The 15,266-nt window shown below is 48.3% G+C and overlaps 1 protein-coding gene across 7 annotated transcripts in view; it reads right to left on the bottom strand.

The window, feature by feature from the left end:
* Positions 1-15,266, bottom strand: part of LOC116555687 (oxidative stress-induced growth inhibitor 1) — a 57,719-nt gene that overhangs the window by 14,983 nt on the left and 27,470 nt on the right. For all 7 annotated transcript variants that reach the window (XR_004270626.1, XM_032284544.1, XM_032284543.1 and 4 more), the window contains 4 exons: positions 13,121-13,229; positions 10,869-10,894; positions 10,603-10,700; positions 574-710 (listed from right to left, as the gene is read on the bottom strand). Coding sequence is in view for 6 of the 7 variants with exons in the window: in XM_032284544.1 (XP_032140435.1) it covers positions 574-710; positions 10,603-10,700; positions 10,869-10,894; positions 13,121-13,229 (370 nt within the window). In the remaining variant the exon portion in view is untranslated. The remainder of the gene's footprint in view (positions 1-573; positions 711-10,602; positions 10,701-10,868; positions 10,895-13,120; positions 13,230-15,266) is intronic.

The raw sequence follows: 15,266 nt of genomic DNA, 5'->3' as shown, positions 1-15,266 counted from the left end.
GAGACCAGGAGTTCGAGACCAGCCTGGCCAACAGGGCAAAACTCTGTCTCTCCTAAAAATACAAAAATCAGCCAGGTGTGGCGTTGTATACCTGCAATCACAACTACTCAGGAGGCTGAGGCATGAGAATTACTTGAAACCAGGGAGGGGCAGGTTGTAGTGAGCCAAGATCATGCCACGGCACTCCCGGGTAACAGAGGGAGACTCTGTCCAAAATAAAGAAAATAAATCATAAAATAAGATATGGGCCAAACAGCAGAATGGCTCTGCATAAACAGTAAGCAGGATGTGGATGTGGATGTGGCAAAACAAATCAGTCTTCACTGTACTAATAAATACGCACACCACGCATTCTCCTGAGCATTTACCTCTCATTCAATCCTTGCAGCTGAGGTTGTAGGCACTTAATTGTGCCCACATCACACAAGGGAGCACTGAAGGCAGAGAGAGTTGCCACAACTTGCCCAAGGTGACCCAGCTCTTAGGTACACAGACACCCCCACCAAGCAGCAGGTGGGCAGGTGCCCGTGCGCAGTGAGCCCCCAAGTGCCCTGCAGGGGCTCAGCGACTCACCGGATCTGGCTGGTCTGTTCCTCGATGGCTTCCACCGCACTCTCCACGGAGCTGAGCAGCGACTGGATCTGACTGGCCGTCTCCTTCAGGAGGAAGCGGGTCACAAACTGGTCCACATTGTTGCCACCCTCATATACCTGTGGACGGAAGGGAAGGGGCACTGAGGGGAAGGGGAGGGACACTGGAGGTGGGGTCTAGCACAGGAGTCGGGGGAAAGCTGGTGTTGACATGTTTGCTTTGCAATGGGAAGGGAGGACCCCACGGCCTCCTGCACCTCAGAGGCTGTGGTGTGTCCAGCGCAGAGGCTAGACGTTTAGAGACCAAATGCGAACCCTGTTTCACCATTCACTAGCTCTGTGACCTCGCCGAGGATAATGGGATCACTCTAGTATCTATCTTACATGGCTGTCATGAAGGTCAAAGGGCATCATGTGTATCAAGTGCTCAGCACAGGGCCTGTCGCACAGCAGAGTCTCAATAAATAGTAGGTGCCACAATGGAGAGACTGTGACGGTCGCAGTGATGATAGTGGTCACCGGTGGTTTTGTTGTTGCTGTGACAAGGATCATGATCAGGAAACAAGCATCTACCACCTTTCCTCCCTCCTTCCTCCTCTGGGGAGGATTCCTAGGGCTCCTGGAAGAAGAGAATCAACAGCAGCTCCAGAGAGGAAAGGGCTGGGGCTTAGAAATCAAGAGGAGGAGGCCGGACAGAAGCCTTGCGGGGGAATCAGAGAGGGAGTCTCCGCAGATGCCACGACCAGGGGAACTCTAGGGAAAAGAGGAAAAACAGTTTTCTCCAAGTTTTGCTCTGTCAAATGGAAGAGAATTTCCACTTCTGTACCGAGATTCTGCTAGGCCATTTTTCAAGGCTTTTGGATCCAGGGGAGAAGCTCTGGGCTGCCAAAGGCTTCACAGCAGAAGGGAGAAGGCTCTGCTTATCCACATCGCTCAAGGACGAGACAATGAAAATGATGCTGTGTTGGGGGATCCTGGATCTCCCGGCCTCCTCTGCCAAGACCCCGCCTTCCTGAGCCACCTGCCCCAGGCACCTTGGAATTCTGCCCAGTCCCTGGCAAGGCAAGGAAAAACAGGGCCCTCAAGGAAAGCAAATTAAACCATCCATCACTCTGACTGGGAATTAATTAGCAATAATTGCACAATGGGAAACATGGCTGAGAGACTCAGAAATGAAGGAGGAGGAGGAGAGGCACATGGGAAGACGGCTAAGGCGTGGCAGAGGCAGACGCCCCGTGCCGATGGCCGGACCAGGGCCTGCTGGGGACAAACTCTGACAGAGTACCAGTTCACAGCCAAAAGTACGTCAGGTTCTTGCAGCCTGGCAGGTTCCAGCAGCCTGATAAATGACCGATTATCCTTCCTAGCAGACAGCTGGAACCACACATGATCCAGTGATCAACAGACTCTAGACACACGAATGGCCAAAAATGGACATGAAGACGTAACTCAGTAAAATATTTAAACACAAAGGAAACGGCTTCTAGAAGTGATCAAGCAGAAAAATGAGTTGAAGTGTGTTAAAAGCACCCAGACCAGCGACCGAAGGGATCAGTTAGCGTTACCGGTTAGCTGAATTCCGAGGAAGACAAGTTATTTTTCAGGGAGTAAAAAATGAAGGTTTTCCTGATTTCTCCTCCACCACAAGTGAAAAGTGACCTACATCCCCCCATGTACAGATACAATCTCAGATTTGGTAAGCGGGGGTGCATGTGCCTATTTGTTACATGGTGCATTACACAATAACGCTGGGGGGACTGAGTTTGCCTCAGAAAAGAGACCAGCTCCATAGACTCCACAGGGAACGGCTCAAAGAAATTTTGCGCCCAGTGGACAAGTTACTTATTTGTGGAGCAACTGGTAGATATCTAGAAATGTGCAAATTTCTGAAACTCTACCAGATGAGCACCTTTCTGCAAACAATCCTTAAGAATTTGTCCTAAGTCATCTGGGTTTGAATTAGAGTTCTTCATCTAGAGAAATTGTGAAAAGCAGTAACAAGGATCACTCAAATTAAACATTAAGGTTACAGAGGTTAGGAAATAAAAACATTAACCAGTATAGTTGAAATTAAGTAATGATGTAATTTCAACTGTACTGGATTCAGTCAATAAAGTATAGAAAAAATAGCCTAAAATCATAAAAATTATTTTTATTCCCAAAGGGAAGATAAAGAGATGGAGCCTTGCTCTGTCGCCCAGGCTGGAGTACAATGACGCAGTCTCGGCTCACTGCAACCTCCGCCTCCTGGGTTCAAGCAATTCTCCTGCCTCAGCCTCCCAAGTAGCTGGGATTATAGGTGCCCGCCACCACACCCAGCTAATTTTTGTATTTTTGGTAGAGATGGGGTTTCACCCTGTTGGTCAGGCTGGTCTTGAACTCTTGACCTTGTGATCCGCCCACCTCGGCCTCCCAAAGTGCTGGGATTACAGGAATAAACCACCTCACTTGGTGAGAAAGTGTTTTTTATTAGCTAAGTATAAAAGTAGAATTAAGAATGTTAATGATGTATTTTTTTAAAGTAACTAATAAAGTGAATACTAGAAATTGTACATTCCCAATCATAATCCATGATATCAACAGATCACCAAAAGGTAAAATGTAACAGAGATGAAAAGAAATCATAAAAAAAGAGAAGGATAAAACGCAACAGTTAGACCAAATAAAACAATAATAAAAAGGCAGCCCGAATTCCCTTATATAAAGACACAGTCCCAGATCTGATTAGACGAGGTCCACCAGAGGTACAGCTAAACAAAAGTGGCACAAAGAACTTATTAAAAAAAAAAGCCCGTGCAAAGATTCAGTAGCCAACTGTGATTGAATGAACAGGACAAGTTGCAACATCACTATCAGGTTAGAATTTAAGTGAGAAAGTACTGCCCAAGAAAGGTAGGAATCCAACGATAAAAGCCCTCAAGTTGTAACAAGCACATGCCGTTATTAAATCTTCACGTACTGGGAGAGGGTACAGCTTTGGGGACTTCGATGCCTATAGCCATCTGATCAAACCATTTTGCTATATGTCAAGGGCCATAAACTGCTCAGATTCTTTAACCCAGTAATTCCTGAATTCTGATAAATTATCCTCCCAAAATAGTGCAAAATATGGATACATACATTTGCCACAAAGTATTAAGCACATATTACTCATAATAGCCAAAACTTGGAAATAATCTCTTAAACCTAACAAAAGAGGAAAAGTAAGTAAATTAAAATATTTTAAATGATGCTTTTCAAGCATCATTTAACAACATTTAATAATATAGGGAAAACGTTAAAAAAATTAGGTAAAAGAGCAGGAAATAAATTTTTGTACACAGATTACAAGTTTAAGAAATACACATGGAAAAAAGACTAAAGGAGGCCAGGCATGGGGGCTTATGCCTGTAATCCCAGCACTCTGGGAGGCTGAGGCGGGCGGATCACAAGGTCAAGAGATTGAAGCTATCCTGGCCAACATGGTGAAACCTTGTCTCTACTAAAAATACAAAAATTAGCTGGGTGTGGTAGCGCACACCTGTAATCCCAACTGATCGGGAGGCACAGGCAAGAGAATCGCTTGAATCCAGGAGGCAGTGGGTGCGTGAGCTGAGCTCACACCACCACACTCCAGCCTGGTGACAGAGCGAGACTATGCCTCAAAAACAAAAAAAAGAAAAAGAAAAAAGAAAAATTGGCTACAAGTAATAAACTAAAATGTTACCAGTAGTTAGGGATAGTGGGAATTGGAAGTGATTGGATTTCTCTTTATACTTATGTCTACTTCCTAAATTTTGCATATCAACTACATACCATTTATATAATGAAAATACTGTAACAGAAGTCTACATGTATCAAGCAACATGGCTAAAAATATAGACAGAAAAGCCATTAGAAACACAAAGATTTAATGACAGAACACAATTTAGTATGAGAAATTAGCTGACCACTGTCCCACAGGACAGATACATTAGATAAAAATAAGCACAGATACAAAGGGCATTGTTTGAAAGAATAGTGAAAGTCTTTGAAATGGATAAGAACAGACTCCTGGGTTTCCTGTTTTTCTAGTTTACTTTTTTTTCTAGTTTATCTGAGTCTTTCCTTATTTTGGAGCTACTCTGTTTTGTTTTCCAAAAAGGATTTAATTGAAAGATGGATTTGAGGCCAGGTGCGGTGGCTCAAGCCTGTAATCCCAGCACTTTGGGAGGCCGAGGCGGGTGGATCACGAGGTCAAGAGATCGAGACCATCCTGGTCAACATGGTGAAACCCTGTCTCTACTAAAAATACAAAACATTAGCTGGGCATGGTGGCACGTGCCTGTAATCCCAGCTACTTGGGAGGTTGAGGCAGGAGAATTGCCTGAACCCAGGAGGCGGAGGTTGTGGTGAGCCAAGATTGCGTCATTGCACTCCAGCCTCAGTAACAAGACTGAAATGCCGTCTCGAAAAAAAAAAAAAAAAAAAGATGGATTTGAGAACTTGTTAAAGGAGGGAAGCAGATGACAGAAAGTTGGGGTTTATTTATTATTTTTTATTTCACATTCAGAGGGTACATGTGCCTGTTTGTTACATGGGTATATCATGTCCTGGTGGAGACTGAGATTGTAGTGTACCCATCACCCAAATACTGAACACTGTACCTAGTAGGTCATTGGTCAATTCTCACCCCCCTCCTACTCTCCCTGGAGGAACTTTTAGAACTCTGAGGATAGAGACCATTTCTAATAATTCAGAGTTCTCTTCTGGCTGGGGATGATGGCTTATGCATGTAATTCCAGCACTTTGAGAGGCCAAGATGGGAGAGGATTGCTTGAGCCTAAGAGTCTGAGACCAGTCTAGGCAACAAAGGGATGCCCTGTCTCTACAAAAATAAAAAATAAAAAAAAAATGTAAGGAGTGGTGGCCTCCACCTGTGGTCCCAGCTACTTGGGAGGCTGAGGTGGGAGGATGGCTTGCGTCCGGGAGGTTGAGGCTACAGTGAGTGATGATTGTGCCATGCTGCACTCCAACCTGGGCAACACGGAAAGACCCTGTCTTTAAAAAAAAATTCTGTTAAAGGCCGGGCGCGGTGGCTCAAGCCTGTAATCCCAGCATTTTGGGAGGCCGAGGCGGGTGGATCACGAGGTCAAGAGATCGAGACCATCCTGGTCAACATGGTGAAACCCCGTCTCTACTAAAAAAAATACAAAAAATTAGCTGGGCATGGTGGCGCGTGCCTGTAATCCCAGCTACTCAGGAAGCTGAGGCAGGAGAATCGCCTGAACCCAGGAGGCGGAGGTTGCGGTGAGCCGAGATCGCGCCATTGCACTCCAGCCTGGGTAACGAGCGAAACTCTGTCCCCAAAAAAAAAAAAAAAAATTCTGTTGCACAGAAACGCACAGGAATTTTCTCCGGCACTCTCCACAGGGCAAATGGCTGTGGCCATGGCATAGTGACTAGTTAGGCATTTATTCACCAATTGCTTTCAGAATCACTATTTACCTATATATTAGTGCACTTGTTCTTTGCATTGTCCTTTAAGCCACTTCCAACATCTTACTGATTCTCATACTGAGTTAAAGAAAATCTTTGATGTGAGCATTTTATTATTATTTTTGAGACAGAGTTTTGCTCTTGTTGCCCTAGCTGGGGTGCAGTGGCGGGATCTCGGCTCACTACAACCTCCACACTCCGGGTTCAAGTGATTCTCCTGTCTCAGCCTCCCAAGTAGCTAGGTTTACAGGCGCATGCCACCACGCCCGGCTAATTTTTTTGTATTTTTAGTAGAAACAGGGTTTCACCATGTTAGCCAGGCTGGTCTCAAACTCTTGACCTCAGGCGACCCACCTACCTTGGCCTCCAAAAGTACTAGGATTATAGCCATGAGCCACTGCACCCAGCCAATGAGGTGTATATTTTAATACTTACAGAAGAGACATAATTTTACCTTTAAAAAAATTGTCTCTTAGCAGCACATACTTCATAACAAAGCAAGGATAGCTATTTTCAAATCTGATAATTCTGCAAGCACAGTCCACATCTTCTCAAGCATTCATGAGACAGAAAAACAAACACAAATTAATGCAAAAATCTCAATATATTACACAAATAGAGTAGAAACCTTTCTGGTTATTCAGTTTTATCTTAATACAATTAACTGAAAAATAAATGAAAACGTAACAAGGCTACTCAAAGAATAGAGCAGGTGAAAATACTGCACATTAACATCTATGATTGCTATGGGAACATCAGAAGTAATTTTTTTTTTTTGAGATGGAAATTCATTCCTGTCGCTCAGGATGGAGTGCAGTGGTGTGATCTCTGCTCACTGCAACCTATGCCTCCCAGGTTCAAGCAATTCTCCTGCCTCAGCCTCCCAAGTAGCTGGGAGTATAGGCACCTACCACCACGCCCAGCTAATTTTTGTATTTTTAGTAGAGACGGGGTTTCACCAGGTTGGCCAGGCTGGTCTCCACCTCCTGGCCTCCGGTGATCCACCTGCCTCAGCCTCCCAAAGTGCTAAGATAACAGGTGAGAACCACCATGTCCAGTTCCCATTAAAAGTAAATTTAAAACATTTCCAACATTATTTTTTAAAAAAGCATTCCATTTCACATATGAAAAAGAACAGCAAAAACAACAAGCCTAAGGTTGTAAGAGGGAGGAAATAATCATGATAGGAACTATAAATAAATGAGAAAAACATGTCATGAAATTTAAATAGATGTGCCAGGAGCTTGTTATTAGAAACAGCTAATTAAAAAGGCAAAAATGTCAAATGGAAGGCTCTAAAAGGTAGAAACGTGGGAGAAACCTAATATCTGAGCTGGAGCAGCAAATTTTATCTTTTCATTTTTATTTTTTGAGAGACAGGGTTTCTCTTGTCACCCAGGCTGGGGTGCGGTGGCACCATGAGCCTCACTGCAGCCTAGACTTCCCAGGCTCCAGAGATCCTCCCATCTCAGCCTCCCAGGTAGGTGGAAACTACAGTCACATGCCACCATGCTTGGCTAATTTTGTTGTTTTTGTTTGGTGAAAACAGGGTCCCACTATGTCGCTTAGGCTAGTCTTGAACTTCTGGGCTCAACTGATCCTCCCACTTCAGCCTCCCAAAGTGCTAGAATTACAGGCATGAGCCACGGTGCCCAGCAGCCAGTATTTTATTGAACTTAATCTGCAGTAACTGCCTACTTGTGTCAATGTGTTAGATTTAAAAAAAATCATCATCAGAACATTCCATGTATGACCGATTGTAAAACTGACCGTGGCCAGGGCCCTTTTGTTTAAAAATATACAATGAACACCAGTGAAACAGTTGACTAAAACTAGGGCCGACCTTAAAATAACTATGAAAATAATCCCCTGCCCTGTTTAACACCTAGACCCAAGAGCCAGCGATAAATTCTATCTTCATGTACAAAAATGATTCTGTTAGTGAAGCTGATTCATACGCAGATAACATGGAAAACTACCTCACAAAATCATTCCCAAGCCATCACCCAATCTCCATTCCCAACGGAGATGAGACAAAACGCTTGGCTCGTGACAAGGACTCACTAATGTGATAAAAGAATAATGTACCAATTAGGGTTGATCACAGGGAGCTAAGCATTGTTTGATACAAGAAAATCTAAAAATGGCATCCACCCCATCAATAGCTTAGGGAAACAAAAAAAAAAATCATATGATCATTTAAAAATACCCAAAAGGCATCTGAAAAAATTCACTACCACCCTCCTAAGACAAAACGGAACAAAAGGAACGCAAAGATATTTCTCCAACATGCTGACAAGGATTCTAAAATAAGAGCTGGTATTAATACGATAATCAGCAGAGAAGTACTAGAGACGCACTCGAAAATCAGGAATGCAACAAGCACGCCTGGCCGGGCCCCACCACGATGTTTCAGGAGAGACAGGAGAGACGGGGAAGTGAGAGGGGTGCGTGCCAGGATGCAGAGACAGCGGCACTCTTTCCTAACCGATGCTACGGCTTGACGAAAGCAAACAGCACATATGAGAAAAGCATTCAAAGCAACAACCAATGAGCTGCACTTCTACAAATGAAAATCAGTCAGGAAATACCCAAGTAAACAAATGCCAAGCACATCACACCTGTCATCCCAGCGCTTTGGGAGGCCGAAGCTGGCAGGTCACCTGAGGTCAGGAGTTGGAGACCAGCCTGGCCAACATGGTAAAACCCCATCTCTACTAAAAATACAAAATTAGCTGGGTGTGGTGGTGTGTGCCTGCCGTCCCAGCTAATTGGGACACTGAGGCAGGAAAATTGCTTGAACCCGGGAGGCAGAGGTTGCAGTGAGCTGAGATACCATGGCACTCCAGCCTGGGAGACAGAGTGAGACTCCATCTCAAAAAAAAAAAAAAAAAAAAGAAAGGAAAGAAGAAATGTCCATCACAGATGCAACAACCTACTATCATCATGACCGCCAAGAAACCCACAGAAGATCACCCCTGACATCCTACATGTATGATTTCCAAGAGCAAAATCTCTAAAACTAGTCTAACTTGTATCAGCAGATACTGATGGAGAATTCTGTTATGTTCCTGAAAAGTCTGACCAAAGATCAAGACGTAACCATGTATACTACGAATGCCTCATAGCATGACTAGGACGTGGCCCCCTTCTAAGGTGAGAAAACCCAGGCTCAAGGAGGTGATTGCCATTGTCCACGGTCACCGTGAGCATGTGGTGACCTCACACAGCCCGTGTGGAGCAGAGCTAGGGCTGCCACCCTTGTCTGGGTGACTTGGAAGCCTGGGATCTTTCCACGCCACCTTCTAATCTACTGCCTACACCTTGATACTTTGAGGTATCAAACAATATTCTACAAGATTAATAATTGGAGGGAGCAGCTTTTACATGGTATTAAAATATACACTAAAACAGCAAGGCTCAAAACAGCATGACACTAAGACAGAAATGAAAGTGTGGAATCGTGGAGGCTCAGAAAGAGGCCCAGCTATTTTTAGATACATGGCAAGACAGGAACTCTCCAATACATGGTGAGCAGTAACTGCGAAGCATAGGAAAATCACATGAAAGGGTTTTAACTTCTGGCTGAGCAGACACACGGGAGCCTATTGATACAACCAGCTGGTGCCTTTGCTCAGTGCTCGATCCTGCATGCTCAACAGCTCAGAGGCCTTTGCTCAATCTCTGAAGCACTTCATAAATCGTAAGGTGATGTCTCCAATTTCACAGATGGAGAAACAGGCTCAGAAAAGGAAATCCTTCAGCCAGGTCTAGCTGGCTTTGTCAGCTAAACTCCCCGGCCTCAACTGGCAGATGGGGCTGGGCTTTTCTGGGCTCCCACAGCTCAGGGTGCTGGTGGCTGCAGCCTGGGCACCTGTGTGTCCCTCCCCATGGGCCTGGATTGCTGAGCCCAAAGGTTGCCCTCTGCTTCTGGCTGGTAGACTCTCCAGTTGCCTCCTGGATGTGCCTGGACTCTCATGCTGCACTCCCATGCCTCTTGCCAGGTCCCTGACTCAGTTTCCCCTCTCATCCCAGCCAGGAGCTATGGCTGTCTGGCTGGGACTCTGTTGAGTTCACCTTTGTGAGCCTCTGTTTCCACAGCTGTGAGATGGGAGAGGTGATGGTAACCACCCATAGGGATGCTGTGAGGATTAAACCAGGTGCTGAGCATCAAAAACATGATAGAGGGCCGGGTTTAGATGCACACACCCGGCCCGACCCCGCTTCCAGCCTGCCCTAGAAGGGACGGCACCTGTCTGGGGACCCCTTAGGGCACAGGGTGACCACAGCCGCCCTTTCTAGGACCCCAGCCCTGGACCAGGCCTGACTCCAGGAAAATGCCTCCTGCTCCCAACCAGAGCCATTTCACCAAGCCATTCCACTCCCTTCACAGTTATCTCAGCTGCTTGGAGGAGCCCTGGGCAAAGCCCACCCCTGAGATAGGCCTCCCTGGTCCCCGTCTTCAAAAATCCAGGCACCCGAGGGCAAGGGTGGAACAGAAGCAGCACTGGAGCCCTGGGGCCCTGGACCCCTGGGGTCACCTACACCTGCTGACCTTCTTGGTGTAGCCCATGGCCTTCAGGACAGAGTGATTCAAGGTCTCCAGGGAGGCCAGGACGTCCTCATAGTCACCCATGTGGTCCACAAAATAATCTGGGGAAGGGAAGGCAAAGGTCAGGGGTCACAGGAAATCCTGCCCCTCCCACTTGGCACTCCTGACCCTCCCACCTGCACTACCCTCCCCCTCCCCCGCCTCAGGCCCTTCTCCGCCAGCCCCATCCCGGCACCCCCATCTTGGTCCTGGCATAGCCAGGCACCTACCACATAGCTCCTTGGTGTCCACGTGGCTGCAGAGACAGACAGAGACAGGAGGAGGGGTCAGCAGGCCTGGCCCCGAGCAGCCTGTGAAACACATGCCCTGCCCGCTCTTTGCAGCCTGTGTGCTGGCCCCGCGAGCCCCACCTTACAGATGAGGGCACAGAGGCCAGGTGACACCCCTGCCCCTGAAGGGCCGAGCTGGGCTCAAGTCTGTCTTACCCCCCACACCACCCACCCTTCTTCTGTTTTCTGAGTCCACTGACCGCATCATGAATAAATGACGCCAAGGGTAGGGCCAGGCCAGGGGCCAGGAAAGGGATAAAGGAAGGGAGGGTGAGGTCCCATTACTGTGATGGGCTGTCAAAGCTCTCACTGCCCCACTGCCCCACACCCTAAGCGACCCTGCCTGCTGGGTCCTGGAGTCCTTGGGGGCATGGCAGGGTCTTTCCTGTTCTGGTCCCAGCCCCTGGGTCCCACACTCCCATTCCAGCAGCCTAGAGAAGGGTCCTGTCCTTTCTTGGGGGAAGAGGGCTGAGCATGAACCTATCCCCCACAGCAGTGAAGGAGCATGCACCAGCCCCAAGATTGGGGCACAGTGCTGGGAACTAGGGGGCTTCTGCAGCTTAGGAGCAGATTTGATAAGTGGGGGCCCTCTGGAACTGGCTAGGGATGGTCTGGATAAGCAGGGAACCCAGCACATGGTTGGCCCTTCCCAGGCCGAGGTCCCTCATCATGCTCAGTGGCACCCGCACTCAGCAAGGCGCGTCTGCACAGAAAGCTTGCTGGCCCAGAGAATCTGTGCTCACAGGCTTTGCATGCTCTGTTGGGAAGGGCTTGTGGCCTCCAGCTCATATTCAGAGTTCTGGCAAGTCCTGCAGAAAGTGACCCTGTCACTTTGCTTCAGTGCTTCACAAATCTTTCTGATTGTTTGTACATTGTTTTGGGCACAAAATCTATTTAGCAACCCAAGGAGCTGACGTTCGGGGCTCACACCTTAGGGAATGTTGGGGAGATTCATCCTGAAAGTCTTTAGAGCTCTGACCTTCCATGATGGCGAGTCCTCCCAGCACCCGCACCCACCCACACGTACTCTCTAAAGAGCACCTCCTTCTCCCTCCACCTCCGCCCACTCCTCTATCCCGCTGACCCTTACACAAAGGACCCTGAAAGAAAAGGCCTAAATCAATGAGCACCCGCCTGGCCCTTCAAAGCACCCCAGGAAGCTGCAGTAACAGCTCAGAAATCTCCATCTGGCCCCAGGGAGAGCACTCCATTCTGCGGTCTGCAAACTAAAGTCATTTCTTTAAAGTGGCCTTTCCCAGAGGACAGTGCCTGCGCCACTCACCCCATCCTGGTCCCCAGCCAGTGACCCCCAGGACACTCTCAGCCCCAACCACTGGTCCAAGCCATCATTGCACTCTGTCCCCTGCACGCTGGTTTGATGGCAGCTACTTGTGCAGACCATCTCTAGCCAGTCTCAGAGAACCTCAACTTACCACATGTGCCCTAGGCAGCCCTCCAGACACTGGTCCTCACCACCCAAGGAAGTCTGAAAAAGGAGACTGGGTGGGGCTCTGACTCTCTTGAAGGTTGGGGTGAGAAGAGAGCTCAGACCTCATCCTGTCTCGGGAATCCCAAGAAAAGGGCAAGATTGGAGCTGAGGTTGGGAAGGATCAAGGGTAAGTCTGAGTCGAATGTGCATTTCACACTTGATTTAGACATGGGTTGGGGCCAGAGTTTTTGGCTGATTCTGAGACACAGGTTAGGGTTATGACTGGCTGGAGGAAAGGTTTGATAAGGTACGATGGTAGATGCCGTGTTGTTAGGATTTGTACTTGGTTCCAGTTTGTTTTAACACATGAGTTGGTGTTAGGGTGGGTTTCAACCTCACAGTTAACGTCGGGACTAGGAGGACACACGGGCATTGGGCTGCTGGCTGAAGCTGGCAGAAGGATGAAGTTACTGCCAACTTCCTGTTTTCATAACCCCGTGTCCACTGTGCAAAGGTGGGAGTCTCTCCCTAGTTAGCCATGTGCGTTCAGAAGAGACCCACTTGTGATAGCAACCAACGCGATATGAATCTGCACAAGCCCCAGTCACCCCAGGCAGTGAAAAGCTGACTTTTGGATTAGCACATCTGGGAATTTTCAGTTCTCCTGCCCTTTGCAGGGGACTACAAATGGAGACTAGAAGAAAAGATGCCTCCTCTGTGACCCACACGTGCCCCTGCTCTGCCAACCAGGACTGAGGCTCACTTGGTGTTGTCAGAATCAATCGTGTGAAAGAGATCTTCGAGCTCTTTCTCGTTGAGGACGCCATCTGCAAAGAAGAGCTGGAATTCCTCCAAGGACAGCTTCCCATCATCTGCAAGGAAGGAAGCGGGGAAAGCAGCTGGTGTCTACAGAAACAAGGCTGGTGAGGCTCGTGCACGCACAGCTCCCAAGTCCAGGCAATGCCCTGAACGAAAGAGCAACTCCAGCTCAGATAATCCTCGCCCTCCCAGGTAGTTCCACAACTAAAAGACAAATTCCATTTTAGAGCATCCCTATGCATCCAGCTAATTCCCACATTAACCAGTAAACTCCAGTACGCGGAGAATCACTGCCTCATCCAGCTCCTTCCCAGACCAATGCCTTTTCACAGCTAACCCTCAAACCAACAATGCAATACCTAGTTTCCTTGGGCTCACCATGCACTCTGCATTTTCCATGCATTCAATGAATACAGAGTATTTGCCCCCTGCCAGGCAATTTTCTCTCATTCAATTTACACAGCCACCTGAAGGCGTGTAAAACACTGTGTTTAAGACGGCACAGTGTGAGCAACCTGCCAATGTCACACCATCGGTAAGAAGTGGATCCAAACCCGGCAGCTGGATGAGCCACCGCTCCATAGCTTCCAAACACCAAGTGGTCTCCCCACATCCCTAGCTCAACACAGGCTGACAGCTGAGCTCAGCAGAGGGCGGTCCTGAGATCTTGCCATGGTTTCATGCCACTCTTTCTCTCTTTGGCCCCATAAAGCATCAAGTATGAGAGTCTGGTAGAAAATACGAACATGTGTGCATGGGGGCTAGGGCCAATACCCCAAGATGCCCCCCAACATCCCAGCTAGGATTTCAAGGTCACTGGGAAGAAAGAACTTCCGACTTTCAAAGGCAAAACCAAAAAAACCCCCAAACCAACCACACACGCACAAACCAAAGACCCACAACCAAACCACGAAAAGTCTACAAAATCAGCCTCGATACGTGAAATCAAAGCTACGGCTCTCTGTAGCCTGTGACAGAGGACATCTTCCAAGTGTCTTCTGCAAGACTGAAGATAAAAGCCAGGAGTCACAGTGCGGAGTCACACGTGTGGCATACCTTCCACGTGCTCACTCCTTAGTCTTCCTAACACTCACGGCACAAACAGGACTATCACTTCCATTTTAGAGAGGGGCAAACTGAGGCACAGAGCCATGAGGGTACCTGCCTAGGTCCTACAGCTGAAGCCTGAGCCCAAGCCATCTGGCTCCCAAGTCCAGACTCTCAACCCAACCCAGAGGTAGGGTTTTGTGGCAAGATCGCCACCTATGCAGCCGGGGGTGGGTAGGCACCCCCACTTTGGGTGAGGAGTGATCAGCATGGGCACCACAGGGGGAGTCTGTGTGAGCCCCAAGCCCAGCCTCCCTCTGGCTGCCTCATCTCTTGGGAGAGCAGGCAGAGGCCGGCAAAGTACCCCTCACAAAGCCTTTGGCTGACATTTACCCTGAATGCCTGACCACGGGCCTAATGAATCCGTTAATGAGGGAAAAACATGCCCTACACAGTTCCCCAGGCCAATTAGACCAAACGGGCCAGCACCTCTGCCTGAGACCCCAAGCGGGCCATTTGCAGGTGTCTGCTAATTAGCAGGAACTCAGTCTCTGTCTCCATGACCTTTCAAATGCCAAGAGCCCATCAGAGCCCATGTCCCTGGAGGGAAATGCTGAGTGGCACTCAGCCCTCGCCGCCCTCTGGGTTTATGTCCCGGGATGCCAGTCAGGCCCCTCATGTTAACCTTCCCATGGGGACTGGGCGCCTGGTGTCCATCTCAGCCAAACAAGCCTGTCACAGGAGCCACCATGACATGCCAGCCCTGAGCCTTTTCTCCCACAATTTCTAAGGCCTAAGGCCAGCCTGGGGGCTCCCCTGAGATTACACCCCCATCTCTCACTCCCCTGGGACATCCCATCAGTCCTTCCTGTGCACACCTGAGGCAGGGCTGGCATCAGCGTTAAGCAGTCCCATGTCTGCTTGTGTGTCTATCAGCCTCCACACCTGCACACCTGTTCCCATCCCTGCACACCTGTTCTCATCCCTGCACCTACACCCCTGCACTCCTGTTCTCATCCCTGCACCCACACCCCTGCACTCCT

Source organism: Sapajus apella, unplaced genomic scaffold (genome assembly GCF_009761245.1).
Source record: "Sapajus apella isolate SASKATOON/1434 unplaced genomic scaffold, GSC_monkey_1.0 scaffold15, whole genome shotgun sequence".
In the NCBI taxonomy this organism is placed as follows: Eukaryota; Metazoa; Chordata; class Mammalia; order Primates; family Cebidae; genus Sapajus; species Sapajus apella.
The sequence above is the reverse complement of the archived record's forward strand: the minus strand, read 5'-3'. Positions and strand labels throughout refer to the sequence as shown.